The following is a 16013-nucleotide window of genomic DNA, read 5'->3' as shown; positions in this document are numbered from 1 at the left end:
TTACTTCAGCCATAAACGATCTCTTTGCTTTTCTAAATTCTTCAACAGTTACAGGATTACAACTCTTACACATATATGCCATTTTTATTGCTTTTCTAAATGGTTCTCATACACAAGCATTCATGTCAATTATTTATACTCATACTTTTCCTTCCTAATTAAATTTTTCTTATTTAATAACTCATATTCCATTTCTCCATCATAATCTCCCATAAAAGATTTAGGACTAGTTCTGGCCAGAACCTTCACCATAAGTTTTCAATAACCCAGTTACCCACCTGTATGTCATCTGTGCCACCTAGGATAAATACATCTTTGGTGTCTCGGTGAGGGAGAACGACAAATTCAGTTGTTTTCCAAGAATCCTCCACCTTAGAAAGAATTCAAGTCTTAGGATATCTAAGTTCATTTGTGTTTAGGTACTTAATAAATGCATGAGAAATGAAATAGGTGAAAGTGCCATAATAATCCCATTCTCCTCCTTTACAACTTTTAAAATCCTTAAAATCCTTTTCTCAGCTAAATAACCCTGCTTTGCTTAATTTTATTAACAGATGTTAATACATATGAATAACTTGTGATACTTTAATGTGTATTACCTATCACTTTGTGTTTTAATTAAAAGGTAAAAATCATTTTACACATGTGATTGGTAAGTCATGTGTGAATTTTTAGGGAAAGGAGATTAAGTACACTAGATAGAGAACTTTTTTCAACATCTTTTGAAGTATTTCACATAGTCTTTTCTAGTAGTTTTAAAGATAATGTATTTTGATGTAAAATATATTCTTTAGTTTGTGGGTTTTTTTATATAAGCATGCAAATTTTAAACGTTGTTAATGTTGGGCTATAAGCTAAGTAGAAGGAAGATATTTATAATTGTGATAACAATAATAATGATAATAAATATAAGGAAACACTAGAAGGACGATTGATAATGAGAGGATGAGAGCTGCACTGTTGAAAAATCTATCCAGATAACCGAAAAGTTGGTGATATGAAAAACTTTACCTTACCTGATCTTAAGGACATATGTTTTTCATATTTACCTTTTTAAGAATTACTTCTAAGGCAGCTTCTCCAGAAGCCTGTCCTGAAATGTCCTGGATTTCTTGGGCAAAGTCGAAAACATGCAACTCGGCGAGCCTCTCTAAGGTTAACGGAGTTTCAAGGTCCAGTAGGGTGGCATCAACTGTGTGTTCAATAGCTGTCCAGTGTCTAGCCTTCAAGGTTGGGTTCCTCAAATCAATGATAACTGGCAGCTGGAAAACAAACACGCTCAAAGGCACCATGCTTTTTATCTTAAAAACACAGTTTTTAATCCGAGAATGTAGAGATCTGGAAAGAACATCACTTACACTCTTACAACAGAGAAAAATCTGAACAAACTTCAAATTAATGACTTGTATTGAACCTATCAGAAACCTAAATTGCAGGTCAATGAACTAACTCAATCTTGTAGTACCCACAGTTTACTCCACAGCAAGAAACAGAATCTGAGAGTTTGATTATCTAGGACACTTGCCTTGGGATGCCACTTAAGTGAGCTGGAAGACTTAGCTTTATTTAAAAAATAAATTGTTAAAGACTGAGCGTGGGGTAGCATGAGAGGGTGAAGTACCTGGGGGCTACAAATATAGAGGTGTTCAAAGAAAAGACTGAGGAGACTCTTAAGAAACCCTACCTTATGGTGCTGGCAGGAGATGGAAACAGGAGATGTAACTAACCATCCAATCTCTCCTAGCTTCCTTCTGGTACCAAAGCTTTAATGTCAGAGAAGGGAGGAACAAAAACTCTCACCTAAGATATTGGTGATAACTCATTGTAGGTATTTATAAACATTAGGATAAATGGAAAAGGAAAAATAAAAAAGCTCTACCCACAGGGGAGGAACAGAAATACACTGTAGGTTCCTAACTACAGGTGGAGAAGGGGCAGGAATACTTAGGAAAGTAATAACCCTGAGAACAAGGGACACAATGCCTTATTAAGATAGAGTTTAATCAGAATAAGAGGGAATGCCCCTTTTCATTTCTCCTACCAGGTGAACAAGTATTGAGTGGAAAAAACAGTGGAATACAGAGTGGAAAGCTATAAGAGACAGATTCTTTCTGGGCACAATACAAAGGGAGGCCACAAGGTCAGGGGGAAATGGAAACAATGATCTTTGGCAAACCAGACCAAACCCTAAACACAAGGTATCACTAGGACAATTTAAAGGCTGTGGTATACTGAAGGCAGCTATAGGAACATCAAACCTCAAATGTACCCCAGTTCCTCACTAGATTTAACGTAATGTGCCACACAAAATGCCAAGTGGAAGGAAAGGCATTATTTACTATATTACACAAATATAGAAATTTTGGCTTGTAACCAAAATTTAAGTAGTATATTAAAAGACAAGACAAACATGCATCCAAGAGACAAAAACCAATCAGAACCAGACTCAGATATGACACATGTTAGAATTAACAGACAGGGACTATAAAAGAAGTGTGATTAATGCCCTGACGAGTGTTTCACAGTGGTTATAGTGTCAGCTCTCACACTGATGGGTCAAAAGGTTTGATTCCTGGTCAAGGGCACCTACTTGGGTTGCAGGTTCCATCCCAGACCTTGGTCGGAGTGCATGTGGGAGGGAACGAATTCATGTGTCTCTCTCACATCGATGCTTCTCTTGCTCTCTCCCTCCCTCCCTTCCACTCTATCTAAAAATCAATGGAAAATTTCCTATGGTGAGGATTAAAAAGTAGAAAAATAAAAAAATAAAATAAAATTTAAAAAGTGTGATTAATATATTAATGGTTTTACTAGGAAAGGTAGACAACATGCAAAATCGGATGGGAAATGTTAATATGAAGATAGAAACTATAATTAAACAGATGTTAAATATAAAAAAGATAGTAAGAGAGATAAGGAGAGCCTTTGATGAACTTGACACAGCTAAGAATCAGTGAACTTGAGATAAATGAGTAGAAATTCCCCAAACTGATACACAGAGAAAAATTAGTGTCTCCTTCCTCTCTCACAAAAACCTGTAACCTAATATGCAAGAGCTGTGGTACAATATTGGATAGTCTAAAACACATGTAATAAAAATTCCAGAAGAATAAGAGATAGAAAACAGAGCAAAAGAGAGATTTGAAGAAATAACAGCTACATTGCATTTTTTTTTCAAAATTAAAGACAGATACCAAACCAGAGATCCAAAAAACTCAGAGAAAACCAAGCAGAATAAATACAAATAATAAAAACTGCATCAACAACAAAATGACATCAACACACACCTAGGCATATTGCATTGCAAACTGCCAAAACAAAAGTAACAGATAAAATCTTGAAGGCAGCCAGACAGAAAAAAATTGTTATCCACAGAAAATCAGGAAAAAGAACTGCAGCTGATTTCCTGTTAGAAACCATACAAGCAAGAAGATAACAAAAGGATACTTTTAAATTTATGAAAACAAACCAAAACAAAATGTGTCAGTTCAGAATTATATACCCAGTGAAAATATCACTCAAAAAAATTAACAACTTTCTTATAACAGAAATTTAGGGAATTCATTGTTAGCATATCTACTCAGTAAGGAATATTAAAGAAAGTTCTTCAGGCAGAATGAATATGCTGTGAGTCAGAACCTTAGATCCTTATAAAGAAATAAAGAACATTGGGAATGGAATAAAGGTAAAATAAATTTTGTTTCCTTTTGTATTATATTAAACGCTAACTATCTAAAACAAAAATAATGACAATATGTTGTGTTTGCTGTATATGTAAAGACAAAACACATGACATTAGCAAAAACATTAGATAATCAACTGTAGTAATGTACACAATGGAATATTACTCAGCAATAAAAATTAATTAACTATTGCTTCATGTAACAACATAGAGGGATTTTTAAAATTCTAATTAGGCCTGTGGGGATCTGGCTGAAACCGGCTCTCCAACATCCCCTGAGGGGTCCCAGATTTCTAGAGGGCGTAGGCCAGGCTGAGGGACCCCACTGGTGCATGAATCTATGTACTGGGCCTCTAGTTATGACTAATGTTGCTATGAACATTCATATGCAAATTTTCGTGTGAACATATGTTTTCAGTTCTCTTAGTTATATAACTAGTAGAGTGACTTGGTAAATTGTTAACTTTATGTTGGTTTGAGAAACTGCCAAACCAACGAGGCTGTACCGCTTTATAATTTCACCAGAAACATATGATGGTTCTAATTCCTCCAGATCCTCGCCTATAATCTGTCTTTCTGATCCTTGTGGGTACAAAGTGGTATCTTATTGTGGCTTTGTCTTTTCCTGATAACTAATGCTGTTCAGCATCTTTTTATGTACCTTCTTTGGGGAAATGTCTATTAAATCCTTTGCCCATTTAAAAGGATTTTTTTACCTTTTTATTTTTGAGTTATAAGAGTATGTTATGCATTCTGGATATGAGTGCATATCTTATATGCATTTTTCTAAGTGAATGAGGCCAGACCCAAAAGCCTCCATATTGTCTCATTCAATTTATATCATTTTCTGCAAAAGAAAAGACTATAGGGTCAGAAAACAGATCAGTGGTTGCCTGGGGTTGGGACTGAAGATGGAGCAACTACAAAGGGAAAACAGAAGGGAATTCGGGGGGTGGGGATGGGAGTATTCTGTACAACACTGCTATGCTGGCTACGTGACTTTTCCCATAAAATGCCATAAAGTGACTTTTACTGTATGCAAGTTCCAGGATTTCCAAGGAACAAAAGGTGGAATGCAGACTGTGACCAGTGAATTTTTTTACAATTATATGTTAAAAGCACACTAAAGACAATAAAGAAACTGAATAAGTAACCTTTAAGAACTGTTTCTAGATATTGCAAGGTTAAAGGAGAAAAAACTGCAAAAACACTCTTCAAGAGGGAACATTTGCTTCTCATTGTGCCCGAAGCTTTGCTTACTCTTTCTACTCATGTCTTCTTTCAGTCCTTTATTTTATTTTATTTTTTTGCTTAAAAGAATAAAAATTAATTTCCCTTTTCCTTCCCATTTCAAGCGCTGGTTTAGCAGTGACAGGATTCAAAGAGCCAGCCCTGCACACCTACTGCAGAGCTTCCCAACCTCCCTCACATCATGGCACGTCTGGAAAAATGGCATATCTGTTTGGTAAGAGCTGTCAATGGACAAGGCTGCCCTGGCCTTGTCCTGCCGCCTATAGGCTGAGTGGATGGGGAAACACTCTCGCTCTGAACGCTACTTCAAACCATGGTATTCAGCTGCATTATTCAGCCAGTTGAAGACAGGGCTGCGGACAGTCCCTCCTCAAAAGTGGAGTTTGTCTGTCCTGCGTGTGGAGCAGTTCCCGATGTCAGTATCACTGGCATGGAGCAATATTATTGATTGGAGTTTTAGAAATAATTTCTACCGAACTTACCTTTTCTTTCATTTTTTCCACCTTAAATTTTAGCTGGGGCACTACACTGTTGGGTGGCAAGCCTTTTTCCAGTTGAGTCACAAATTTGGCATATTTAGAGACTTGACTGTTGAGGAATTCTGGATCCAAGCTGTCAAATTTGGACTATGAAAATCAGAGGAAAAAAAGAAGTTAAGATACAGGATAATCGGCAAGATTGACACAGTGGAGTTTTTTACTTGACTCAGATTTTCCAGTAGCAAAATTGTTAATCCAACTCAACTCTATACTTTTGGAAATGGCTTTACTTATTGAGATTGCCAATAGTCTATCAGGCATATCTTATTATTATTTTCATGTCCTTGTCTCCTACATCAACACATTATTACTAGTCCTGTAATTAATTCCTGGGGACCAAACCTTCTAAGGAAATATACAGCAAATTTTTACTCTTGCTAACTATAAATTTCTCACCTAGTATCCTCCTATTGTTTGCTTATGCACCCCTTTAATATAAAGGGTTTAAAGATGCCCCAAAATATGCAAGCATCTATAAATATATTTCTCAGTTATATAAACATGTAAGTGTACACATATATTGAAATGTCAGATGGTCATATGGACTGAGGCATCAGAAAATTTGTAAAACTTTCCTTCCCACCGCCCCAGATTCAACATTTTCTTTCTGACCCCTAATGGGTCTTTTTGTGCATTTTGTATGAATTCATCCCACTTTGGAAGCTGCTGTCCTCATCTTTTGGGGTGATCAGAAAACTCTCTAAGCTTCTTCTTTATTCCTCAGGAGCTTCTACTTCTGAGATAAGTGACAAGTTATACAAGAGCACTTAAAAGTCTCTGATATTATAGCAGATATTTGTTTGTTTTCTGTTTTCCTCACCAAAGGTAAGTCCTGTGATGGTTTGGACTTGGTCCTCTTTGTTTTCCACTGGTATCCCCAGCAGCTAGAACCTTACCTGGAGAACATATCCTATGTCACTGTTATTTAACCCAGACCTATGACTTCTAATTATAGGTATCAGCACTGGTAGGATGAATGAGCAAGTGTAAAAGAGTATTTGTGAAGTTGGTGGTATTTCTAACACGTCCACTTCACACTTGAAAGTATAGATGGTCATCCATTCTGCCTCTCAGAGTGTTGAGCCATGTTAAATTTGAATATAAAGACAGAACCTAGAAATCAAACTCTATTGTACTTGGCCCCCTAATTAAGTTAATTTACTTTTGAGCTCTCCAGGGAAGATCCCAAATTTCATCGCTGTGATTCTACTCTATTACAGGGAACAAATGGGTTCCTTTTTTCCGAAGGACAATAAGAACAGAACCTAAGCTAGCAGGAACCTAAGGTGTATGGATCCCCAATAAAAACCTACAATCCTCAAAAACACTTGGGTGTACTGCATCATGACAACACTGGTTCAAAACCCACAAAGCAGTCCAGGTCCTGTGGTGTCTTCTTCAGTGGAGGACCTGAGGAGCTGCCTTCCCATCGTGCATGAAGCTATGAAGTATAGTGACAGAAAGACCTTTGTGCTTTTCACCGGAAAAATTATAATAATTCCCATAACATGATAACATTGCATATTTCACCAAACTTAAAAATATTCCAGATTGCTTAAGAATTGTAATTCACAGGAAGATTTTAAGTGTCATTAAAACAAACATGATTTAAGAATTGAGAGCTGTTTTTTTTGTGTGTTTTTTTTTTTACCTTTAACCAGTCTTGTTGGAGTTGATCCCATTCGGTCATAGAATCCCAGAGCAATTGTTTGAGCTTCACTTCAGCACTAACTTCTTCCAAATCTTCAAACTTAGAAACTTCCACCTTTAAATATGTAATAAACAAAATGCACTCTTTAATTTTCAGATATAAATACCTGTTATCCTCCTATTAGTAATTCTTGATACAGTGACTAAGGAGAATATTAGTGTGGGGGATCCTAACCAGGGAAAGGAGAGAGAGAAACAAACGAAGAAAAAACACATGCATGTAAATTCAAATTTCCATTTGAGTGATAAAATATAACTCTCTATATTTCCTTAGAATGAAAATACCCTCTGAAGATGTAAGTATCATAAGAAAGATATTTTGTCTCTAAAGTGTGCTAATCTTTAAACACTTGAAAGGCAGTCAGACTGTTCCAGCACAGTGACCGGGCACACACGTGTCCGAGCATCCCATGTTCACAGTAACGCTGTTGAAAGTGCTTGTGCATCGGTGTCATTTCTGTGGACATGTTTTAAAAGCACAGATAGACTGACAGCTCTCAAAGGGAAGGGCGGAGGAGGGCAGAAAGAGACTAGCCCAAGAACTTATATGCATATATGCAGAGTCCATGTGTTACAGGATTCCAGGGCAGGGGGAATAGGGAAACTGAGACAGGAAAATTAAAACAAGGCCAAACAGTGTAGGAACAAACTAATTGTTAGGAACAAACTAATAAGCCATTATCTTCCCCAGAGCACCAAAGCAAATGGTTTAAAAACCTTCCTAAAGAGAGAATACAGAAAGGGATGGAGGAAGGGGAAAGGAGGGGGGCGGGCAAGGGAAAGGCAGTTTTACCCCCTAAACAGAGAAGCCAGCAGTCTCAAGGCTTGGCAAGAAAAAAATTGCCAGGTGCTTCTCATGAATTCTGGGAAGGCCACAACAAAGTAAAAAAAAAAAAAAGAGAGACCTTGAGAATTAATTTGTACCAAAATAGTCAGCAGAGGAATTCTGAAGCCTATAGACAGGAGGGTATATAACCCCTCAGACCCCCACCCAACAGCTCTTCCTATTAGCTGAGAGCCCGTCTGTGGATCGAGGTTGGGGACAGCCCTCTCCCACTGGCTCAGGGGGCTGTCCTGTAACACCTCTCTCGTGTCCGTGACAGGTGCCGCTAACACCTGGACACAGACAATATTTAGGTGAAGGCCTGGGTGGAGGGGGCGCCAGGTGGAGGGGGACAAAGGGAGGAAATGGGGACATCTGTAATACTCCCAATAATAAAAATAAATTAAAAAAAATAAGAATACATGTAGAGCTGTCATTACCTTGAAATTTTTCTGGTAAGATTTGTATTGAAATGCGCGTTTCTGAAGATCATCCAGAACTAACTGCAGCTCAGTCAGTTGGGACTTTATTTTGTCTTGGTCGGCATTAATATCCAAAATCTGGGGATCCTGTAAAATTAAGGCAGCTTTTGATGAGTGGTTCCTGCTTTTTGATGTAGACCATTGCAATAAGTTAACAAATGTTTTTCAAAACACATTTTTCAAATTCTCTTCTCACTCTGCTTTTTATAAAATATGTTAAAATGAGGGCTTTACTTGAATTGTTATGCAAGCATATGTATTGTAAGAAGTATGGAAATGTTTTAAAAATCTTATCCATGGGGATAACAATTATCTAATCTAATAATAGACAAATATGCAAATTGACCACACCTTCGCTACACCTAAGCCACGCCCACCAGCCAAGCCACGCCCACCAACCAATCAGGACGAGTATGCAAATTGCCCCAACAAAGATGGCGGCTAATTTGCATATCAAGACAGCGTCCAAAGAAGCCAAGAGCTGCAGAAGGGAGTAAAGCTTCGAAGAAGCAAGCAAGCCGGGGGGAGGGGGAGGAGAAGGGCGGGGCGGAGGTGGGGCAGGGGGCGAAGGGAAATGCGGGCAGGCTGGAGGAGAAGGCGGGGCGGGTGACAAGGGCGCGGCAGAGGTGGGGCGGGGGCGAAGGGAAATGCGGGCGGGCTGGAGGAGAAGGCAGGGCGGGTGACAAGGGCGGGGCGGAGGTGGGGCCGGGGGCGAAGCGAAACACGGGTGGGCTGGAAGAGAAGGCGGGGCGGGCGACAAGGGCGGGGCGGAGGCGGGGCCAGGGGCGAAGCGAAACGCGGGTGGGCTGGAAGAGAAGGTGAGGCGGGTGGCAAGGGCGGGGCGGAGGCGGGGTAGAGTGCAGCAGTAAATCCTATTGCAGGATTTTTCCTGCAACGGGAAAGCTAGTTTTAAATAATACCTAATATATTTTCCTTCATCTGCTTTCATGTCCTACACTTCTTCCACAAACGTGACTTTAGGTAAGGAGAGGTGAGTGCAATAGAGAAAAGTAGGAAGAGACTATAATACAAGGAGAATTCTCATTTTATAATAAACGAACTAGAAAGCCTTTGAATTCTGAGAGGGAGGAAGAGGGAAAATAAAGAATAAATGGTCAGACATGTTTTCTGGCTGACCTGGTGGGTGGGAGTCCCACCCCGTGAACGGGAATGGAAAAGTTTAGGAACAAAGTAGAAACACCTAACCAGGTTTGGGAGAATCGGAGGCAACTGAGGCATCAGACCTGGTATAGCCGTGGCGTGAGGAGGCCAACACTCCCAGCCCCCACACAGCATGGCCCTGCACTCAAAATGGCAACCTGCTCCCTTAGAAAAAGCGAAGGGAGATGTCCAGGAGGAAGGGGCTTGGGCTGGCTCTCTGGCGCCTCGTGGCTTGGAGTGGCATGCAGGGGATCGTGGCCTCCTCCTGGCCTTGATTCTGGGAGGGCCACTGCTGAAAGCACTGCCAGACAGAGGACGTCTGAGGTCGGGATTAGCAAGTCACAGATTGAGACTGCAGGCGATGGCAGAAATGGCAGAATGCAGCAGGAGGGACTAGCATGGTACCCAAAGAACCAGGAAGGACCCTTAGCTGGCAGCTGCCCGGGACCATCAGCCCCAGCCAACCTGCACTGGAAGCTGTGTTCCAGGGGGCGGCACGTGGACCGGACGCCCCGCCCCTCCATCCGCTGGGAGGAAATGCAGATTTCCCCTTATGGAGCTGCAGGTGGGAGGGGCGGGGAGCAACGGTGAAGAGCTGCTTGATAGGGAGTTCCAATTTTGAGTTAAAAATCTATGCCAAAGACACCAAATAAAAATAAAAGAGGCATTTCAAACGGAAATAAATTGCGTTATCATCAATTGTCACATTTAGGTTTTTTCCCTCCAATTCCCTTTATCAACAGGAGTGGCAGTCGCGACAGTAAGATGGTACCATTTATGGAAATAGTGAAGTTGCAGTTCTCGGCTGGAGTGATACTGAGTTCATTCCAAACCCTCTGTAGGAGGAGCACTTGCTGGAGAGAACCCCTGCTGTCATGTTTGTGTGTGCGCATCATGCTTTTAAAAATGCACCACAACACATAAAGCACTTGCTGGCACTTCTGCTCTCTCTAGCAACCCATCATCTATACACATAGGTATTGCTTCTAAACAAAGGATAATCACCGGTACTTTTCATTGCCTGCTCTGTATGGGAAGAAGTATATAGTGCAGCAGCTAACCAGGCCATTAATCATTGGAAGCAGACTGACTAAACTTGAAGTCTGGTTCCTCCATTTATTATTACTTAACCTCTTTGTGTCTTGGTCTCCTTCTCTATAAAAATGCAAATAATAAAACTTTATCAGTGTTCTGAGGATTAAATGAGTTAAAACATGCAAATGATCCTGGAAGCATTATTCATCTTTGCCAAAATTGAACAATCCCAATGTCCATCGACTGTGGAATGGATAATTAAATTGTGATACACGATGAAACACTATCCTATCTAATAAAGAGGGAATATGCTAATTGACCATCACTCTGTCACAAAAAATATCTGCACCCACAGCTGAGGCCAAGTTCCCATAAGGAGCCTTAACGAGCAATCAGCAGGGACCTGAGGCTATGCCCTCCCCCACCCCCATGGGGCTTGACAGGGGACCTCAGGCCGAGTCCCCCACCTGGCAGAGCTTGACAGGGGACCTCAGGCCACACTCCCCACCCAGCGGGGCTTGACGGGGGAACTCAAGGTGCGCTTCCCGTCCTGGTGCTGGGCCAGGGGACCTCAGGCTGCTCCCCCCACCCCCCACCAGGTGGGGCTTCACAGGGGACTTCAGGCCAAGCCTCCCACCCAGTGGGGCTTGACGGGGGACCTCAAGGTGCACCCCCAGTGCTGGGTCAGGGGAACTCAGGCCACACCCCCACCCAGCGGGGCTTGACGGGGGACCTGAGGCTGTGCCCCCCTCCCAGTGCTGGGCCGGGGGACCTGAGGCTGCACCCCCCTGCCTGGCGGGGCTTGACGGGGGAACTCAGGCCATGCCCCCCACCCAGCGTGGCTTGACAGGGGATCTCAGGCCATGTCCCCCACCTGGTGGGGCTTGATGGAGGACCTCAAGGCACGCCCCCCTGCCCCGGTCTGGGCTGGGGGACCTCAGGCCATGCCCCCTGTCCTGGCACCGGGCCAGGGGACCTGAGGCTACGCCCCCTGCCTGGTGGGGCTTGACAAGGGTGGGACTTGCCGGGTCTGGATCTAGCCCAATGGGAGGAGGGGGCGGCAGGGTCTGGGTCTCATGTGATTTTGAGGCACATGTGGGTGGGTGGGACTTGACTCTGGGTCCCGTGGTGCACCCCAGACTCTGACAGGAGGAAAGTTTTCATATACATTTTACTAATTTTCTTTAATCTCTGACAGTTCTATTATAGAGAAAGGGCAAATAGCAATATTAAATTATAACCTCTAATTAATCCCCTTTTAATGTGCATGACTTTTGTGCACCGGGCCACTAGTATAATAATGAACATGGATAATAACCTACATTCACACACAGCTACATGGATGAATCGCAGGAATTAAACGAAATTAAAGGACACATTACTGTATGATTCTATGTAATTGAAGTTCATAAACAGGCAAGACTAATTTATAGTTTAGAATTCAGGGTAGTGGATGCATGTGGAGAGGAAGAAAGGGTTAGTGATAAAAGGGGACACTAAAGGAACCAGAAATGTTAGAGTTCTTGACATGAGTAGTGGATACATGATGTGTTTTCTTTCTGATAACTCACTGAGCTGTACAGATGTTACAGTATGTACAGTTTTCTCTGTGTGAAAATACAAAAGTACTTTAGTACCTGACACATAGCAAGTACACAATACATGTTAGCTACTTTCATGTTCTCATGTTAATACATTTAAATGTATATTGTAATCTTTAATGTCTGTTTTGTATTCCTTTGGGTACATGTACCCTAACACATTATACTAATCCTTTGTTGATGGACATTGACTTTTTCCCAATTATTCTGATTTGATTATAACTTTATATGGTTCTATACTTCTATGATAAGTTTTAGTTAATGTTAATGATAATGGATCGTTACAAAATCAGATGTTCATATATGTGTCAGTTAAGAATCACCCAGATGTCTATTTTAAATTATAAAAAAAATTCCCCTTGTATCTTTTGTATAGTAAAATTAGTGCAAGTTAACCAAATATTCTTCATTATCATTATTACTTTACTAGAGGCCCAGCACGCAAAATTGCGCGAGACCAATCAATGCACCTCCTGGTGACCAGTCGTTTGGTCATTAAGGCGTTATGGCCACTGGCCTTTTATAATATAGATATTCTGCCTCTTCCTAAATAGAAAATTTTGAATATGTGGCTAAGAAAACTCATTGTGAAGTAGCTATAAATATGCTAACAAGTTGTAAAAACACTCATTTTAGAATAATAAGTACAAGCCAGTATAAATAAAATTCAATTATTATGTATCTACTTTGCTTGCAATGGTCTGAAGTGTATTCAGTACTTGAAGAGAGTTCAGAAATAGAAGTTCAAAGACCTTGTTAATTGGTCAAAATAAAGTCATATAAAAGAGAAGTTAAATCAGATTAAAATAAAATAGGCTCCCGAAATGGTTCAATTAAAATAGTAGTCGAACTTTACATATTATTTTAAAAAAATTATTCCTTAACTTACCTGTGCTTGCAGCTTGACTTCGTTCACTTCATTGGTTAGATCTTCAAGATCTTTACCCAAATGCAGACAAAATTGCTTAATGCTTGCGTCTCTATCACCTACAGATTTATCGATGGCATTCCGAACAGCAACAATGGAGGGCTTCATGGTTGCAAAGACGGCAAAGTCTTCAGGCGGTGTGGGAACCTGATACTGTTCAATGAGCTTGTACATTTGAATCACCACATTGCCTTCATCTTCGAGGCTTTCGATCTGAACGGAAACATGGGTTGTTTGTTAAATAATCTGAGTCCTGTTATACCCTGTAGGCCTTGTCTAACACCAGCCAGCCTCTGAGCACTGGGAAAATCAGGCTGAGGAGAGCCAGCACACGGAGAGCATGGTAAACAGGCTTCTGGTAAACTGGCTGAAGCCTGTCGGGTGAACACTGCTGTCATTGTTACAATACAGGTAATCAGGCCCAGGGGGTAAGCTGCTCAGAGCTGAGCACAGTTAGCCTTATTCTCATGTTTAATTTTCTCCTTTCTCTTTTGTGCCAATATTTAAGGTTTTCAGGGACAACGCGTGCTGTGAGGATGCTCAGCTGTAATACCAGAGCTCCCGGCATGTGTGCTGAGCTGTGACGGTCCCAGACCAGCCCTGAGCTGTGGACAGGCCATGTTCCTGCCTGCATAGATTCAGACTACTAACCTATGATGAGTCTCCCGCTATCCTTTAATAAAGACTGTTTCTACCTCTAACTGACTACTAAACATCTTCACCTTGATGTCCCACCTTCAGTGGACAGCATCTTTCCTAATTTTCTGGCAAGGGACTCTCCAATTTTGAGGGAACCCTCCCCACCCTCCACCTCTGCCCCCCCCCCCCCCCCGCCCCAACTCTGTGATAGGGTTATAGACGAAGCAGCCATGTTCATCTAACTTGACTCAACCTCCTGGTCACAAGCAGCATCAAACTGGGAGCTAGCAATCCGACATCAGTCTGACCTCTCTCTTGAATGTGGGAAGAGTTAGACTGTAGCTGTGGGCAGAGACCATTTGCTTCCACGTGGAGAAGATTGCAGAGAGAGGCTTTCAGAGAACTGGTTCTCGGCCTTTCGCTTGCATCACCATTACCTTGGAAAGCTTGTTAAAACAGATTGTTGAGCCCCTCCTCCAAGTTTCTGATTCAGAGGTCTAAGGTGGGACGGAGGAATAGGCACTTCTAATAAGTTCCCATTGCTACTGCTGCTGCCAGTTTGGGGACCACCCTTTGAAAAATACCGCTCTAGGGTTCTAGGGAGGAGCAGTGATGAGAGATGGAAAGAGAGAGGCCTTCTGGTTTCCCTAGGCTGTACTAGTTCCTAATTCCTGTCCTTTTTTTGGGGAGGCTGTTAATCCTCACCCAAGGATATTTTTTTCCATTGATTTTTAGAGAGAGTGGAAGGGATGGAGGGGGGGAGAGAAAGAGAATGAGAGAAACATCGATGTGAGAGAGACATATCAATTGGTTGCCTCCGCATGCTCCCTGACTGGGGGTAGGGATCAAACCTACAACATAATCTATTTTACTCCTTATTTCCACATCTGCAGAATAAAAATGATCTCTACTTCTTACGTTTTTGTGAGGATTTAAAATGTAATGTTTGTAAAAAATGCACTACAATGTCTGACCAGTAGTAGGAGTCTGAGCAGGGTTAGCTGTCATTGTTGCTGGGTGTAGGGCATCTGCTTACTTTGTCTGAAAGTGTTTCTGATATTTCCACAGCTGTTTCTTGAGCTTCAATCCCTCAGTTTCTTTTATCTGTCATTACCTATCACAAGACTGCAATAATGAGGTGTATGACTCAACTCACCCTTTCTTGAATTTCATCAAGAAATACTAAGCTGTTAACAAATTCTATGGTGGTCGATGGAACAAATTCAAGTTTGTACTCTGCATCTTGTGCCTCAGAGATAATGGCATCCACTTTTTGCTTGCTTTGACAAGGAAGCATATAATTTAGCACCTACGGAAGAAAAAGAAAATATAAATAATAACTGCTTGATTATATTTTCATTTTACTACACATTGTAGGTCAACCCTAATTGAACATCTGTTCAATCAGCAAGTATTGGAAGCAGCTATGTATATAAAGGGACTTTTTTTCTTCCCACATTAAATCTCTGCCAGGTAAATGAACCAACAGGAAGATCATTTCCAGAACAAACTAGATTACACAGCTTATTTAAAAGTTTGCCTAAACTCTCTGAGCTCTTGTACACACGCTTTCTGTTACTTTGCCCTGTGTGGTGACCTTGTCATGTCCTCCCCAGCATCAATTCTGCTCCTTTCATGCTGGGTGGTAGCCATGTGGTTTGGGGGAAAATTGATCAATTTCTCCTTCAGAAACAAAGGTGGAGGCTGATTGATCACTAGGCACACAGGAGGCTGGCTTCTGTTGGCCAGTGTGGTTGGGTAAGGGTGGACCTCTGATTTTACTTGGTTCAATTAGACAGAGGTCCAATACCACTGCTTAAGGCTGAGAGAAATGTATGCTCAGCATCCCAATCTCTCTTTTTTTCTGTCTCTGTACAGAAACAAAAAAATAATGAGCTTGTGGAGCTTTTCACAACCAAGTCACAAATGTGAGGGAATGTTAGCTTTATGACGAACCTGGTACATCAGGAGGCTCAGTAAAGGCAATGAAAAGAAACGGATTCTTGGTAACACCATTGAGTCACTAGCTCAAACCTCTCTGATGCATATTCTCCCTGTTTTTTTTTTTTTTTTTAAAAAAGCTGCATAGCCTATAAGTTTTCTGATTGCTTAAGCCAATTTGAGAGCAGTTTTCTTGGCTTGGTATATAGTAGTGTTCAAAC

General features: G+C 41.3%; 1 protein-coding gene across 1 annotated transcript in view; it reads right to left on the bottom strand.

Annotated features, from left to right (window-relative positions):
- DNAH6 (dynein axonemal heavy chain 6) overlaps positions 1-16013 on the bottom strand; it is a 216325-nt gene that overhangs the window by 137943 nt on the left and 62369 nt on the right. Inside the window, exons 13-19 of the mRNA XM_054727991.1 lie at positions 15008-15160; positions 13174-13425; positions 8446-8574; positions 7124-7237; positions 5416-5559; positions 1050-1262; positions 279-371 (exon numbers count right to left, since the gene is read on the bottom strand). Coding sequence (XP_054583966.1) covers positions 279-371; positions 1050-1262; positions 5416-5559; positions 7124-7237; positions 8446-8574; positions 13174-13425; positions 15008-15160 — 1098 coding nt within the window. The remainder of the gene's footprint in view (positions 1-278; positions 372-1049; positions 1263-5415; positions 5560-7123; positions 7238-8445; positions 8575-13173; positions 13426-15007; positions 15161-16013) is intronic.

This window comes from Eptesicus fuscus, chromosome 16, assembly GCF_027574615.1.
Source record: "Eptesicus fuscus isolate TK198812 chromosome 16, DD_ASM_mEF_20220401, whole genome shotgun sequence".
Classification (NCBI taxonomy): domain Eukaryota; kingdom Metazoa; phylum Chordata; class Mammalia; order Chiroptera; family Vespertilionidae; genus Eptesicus; species Eptesicus fuscus.
Note: the sequence above shows the minus strand (reverse complement) of the source record. Positions and strands in the feature narration are given on the sequence as shown.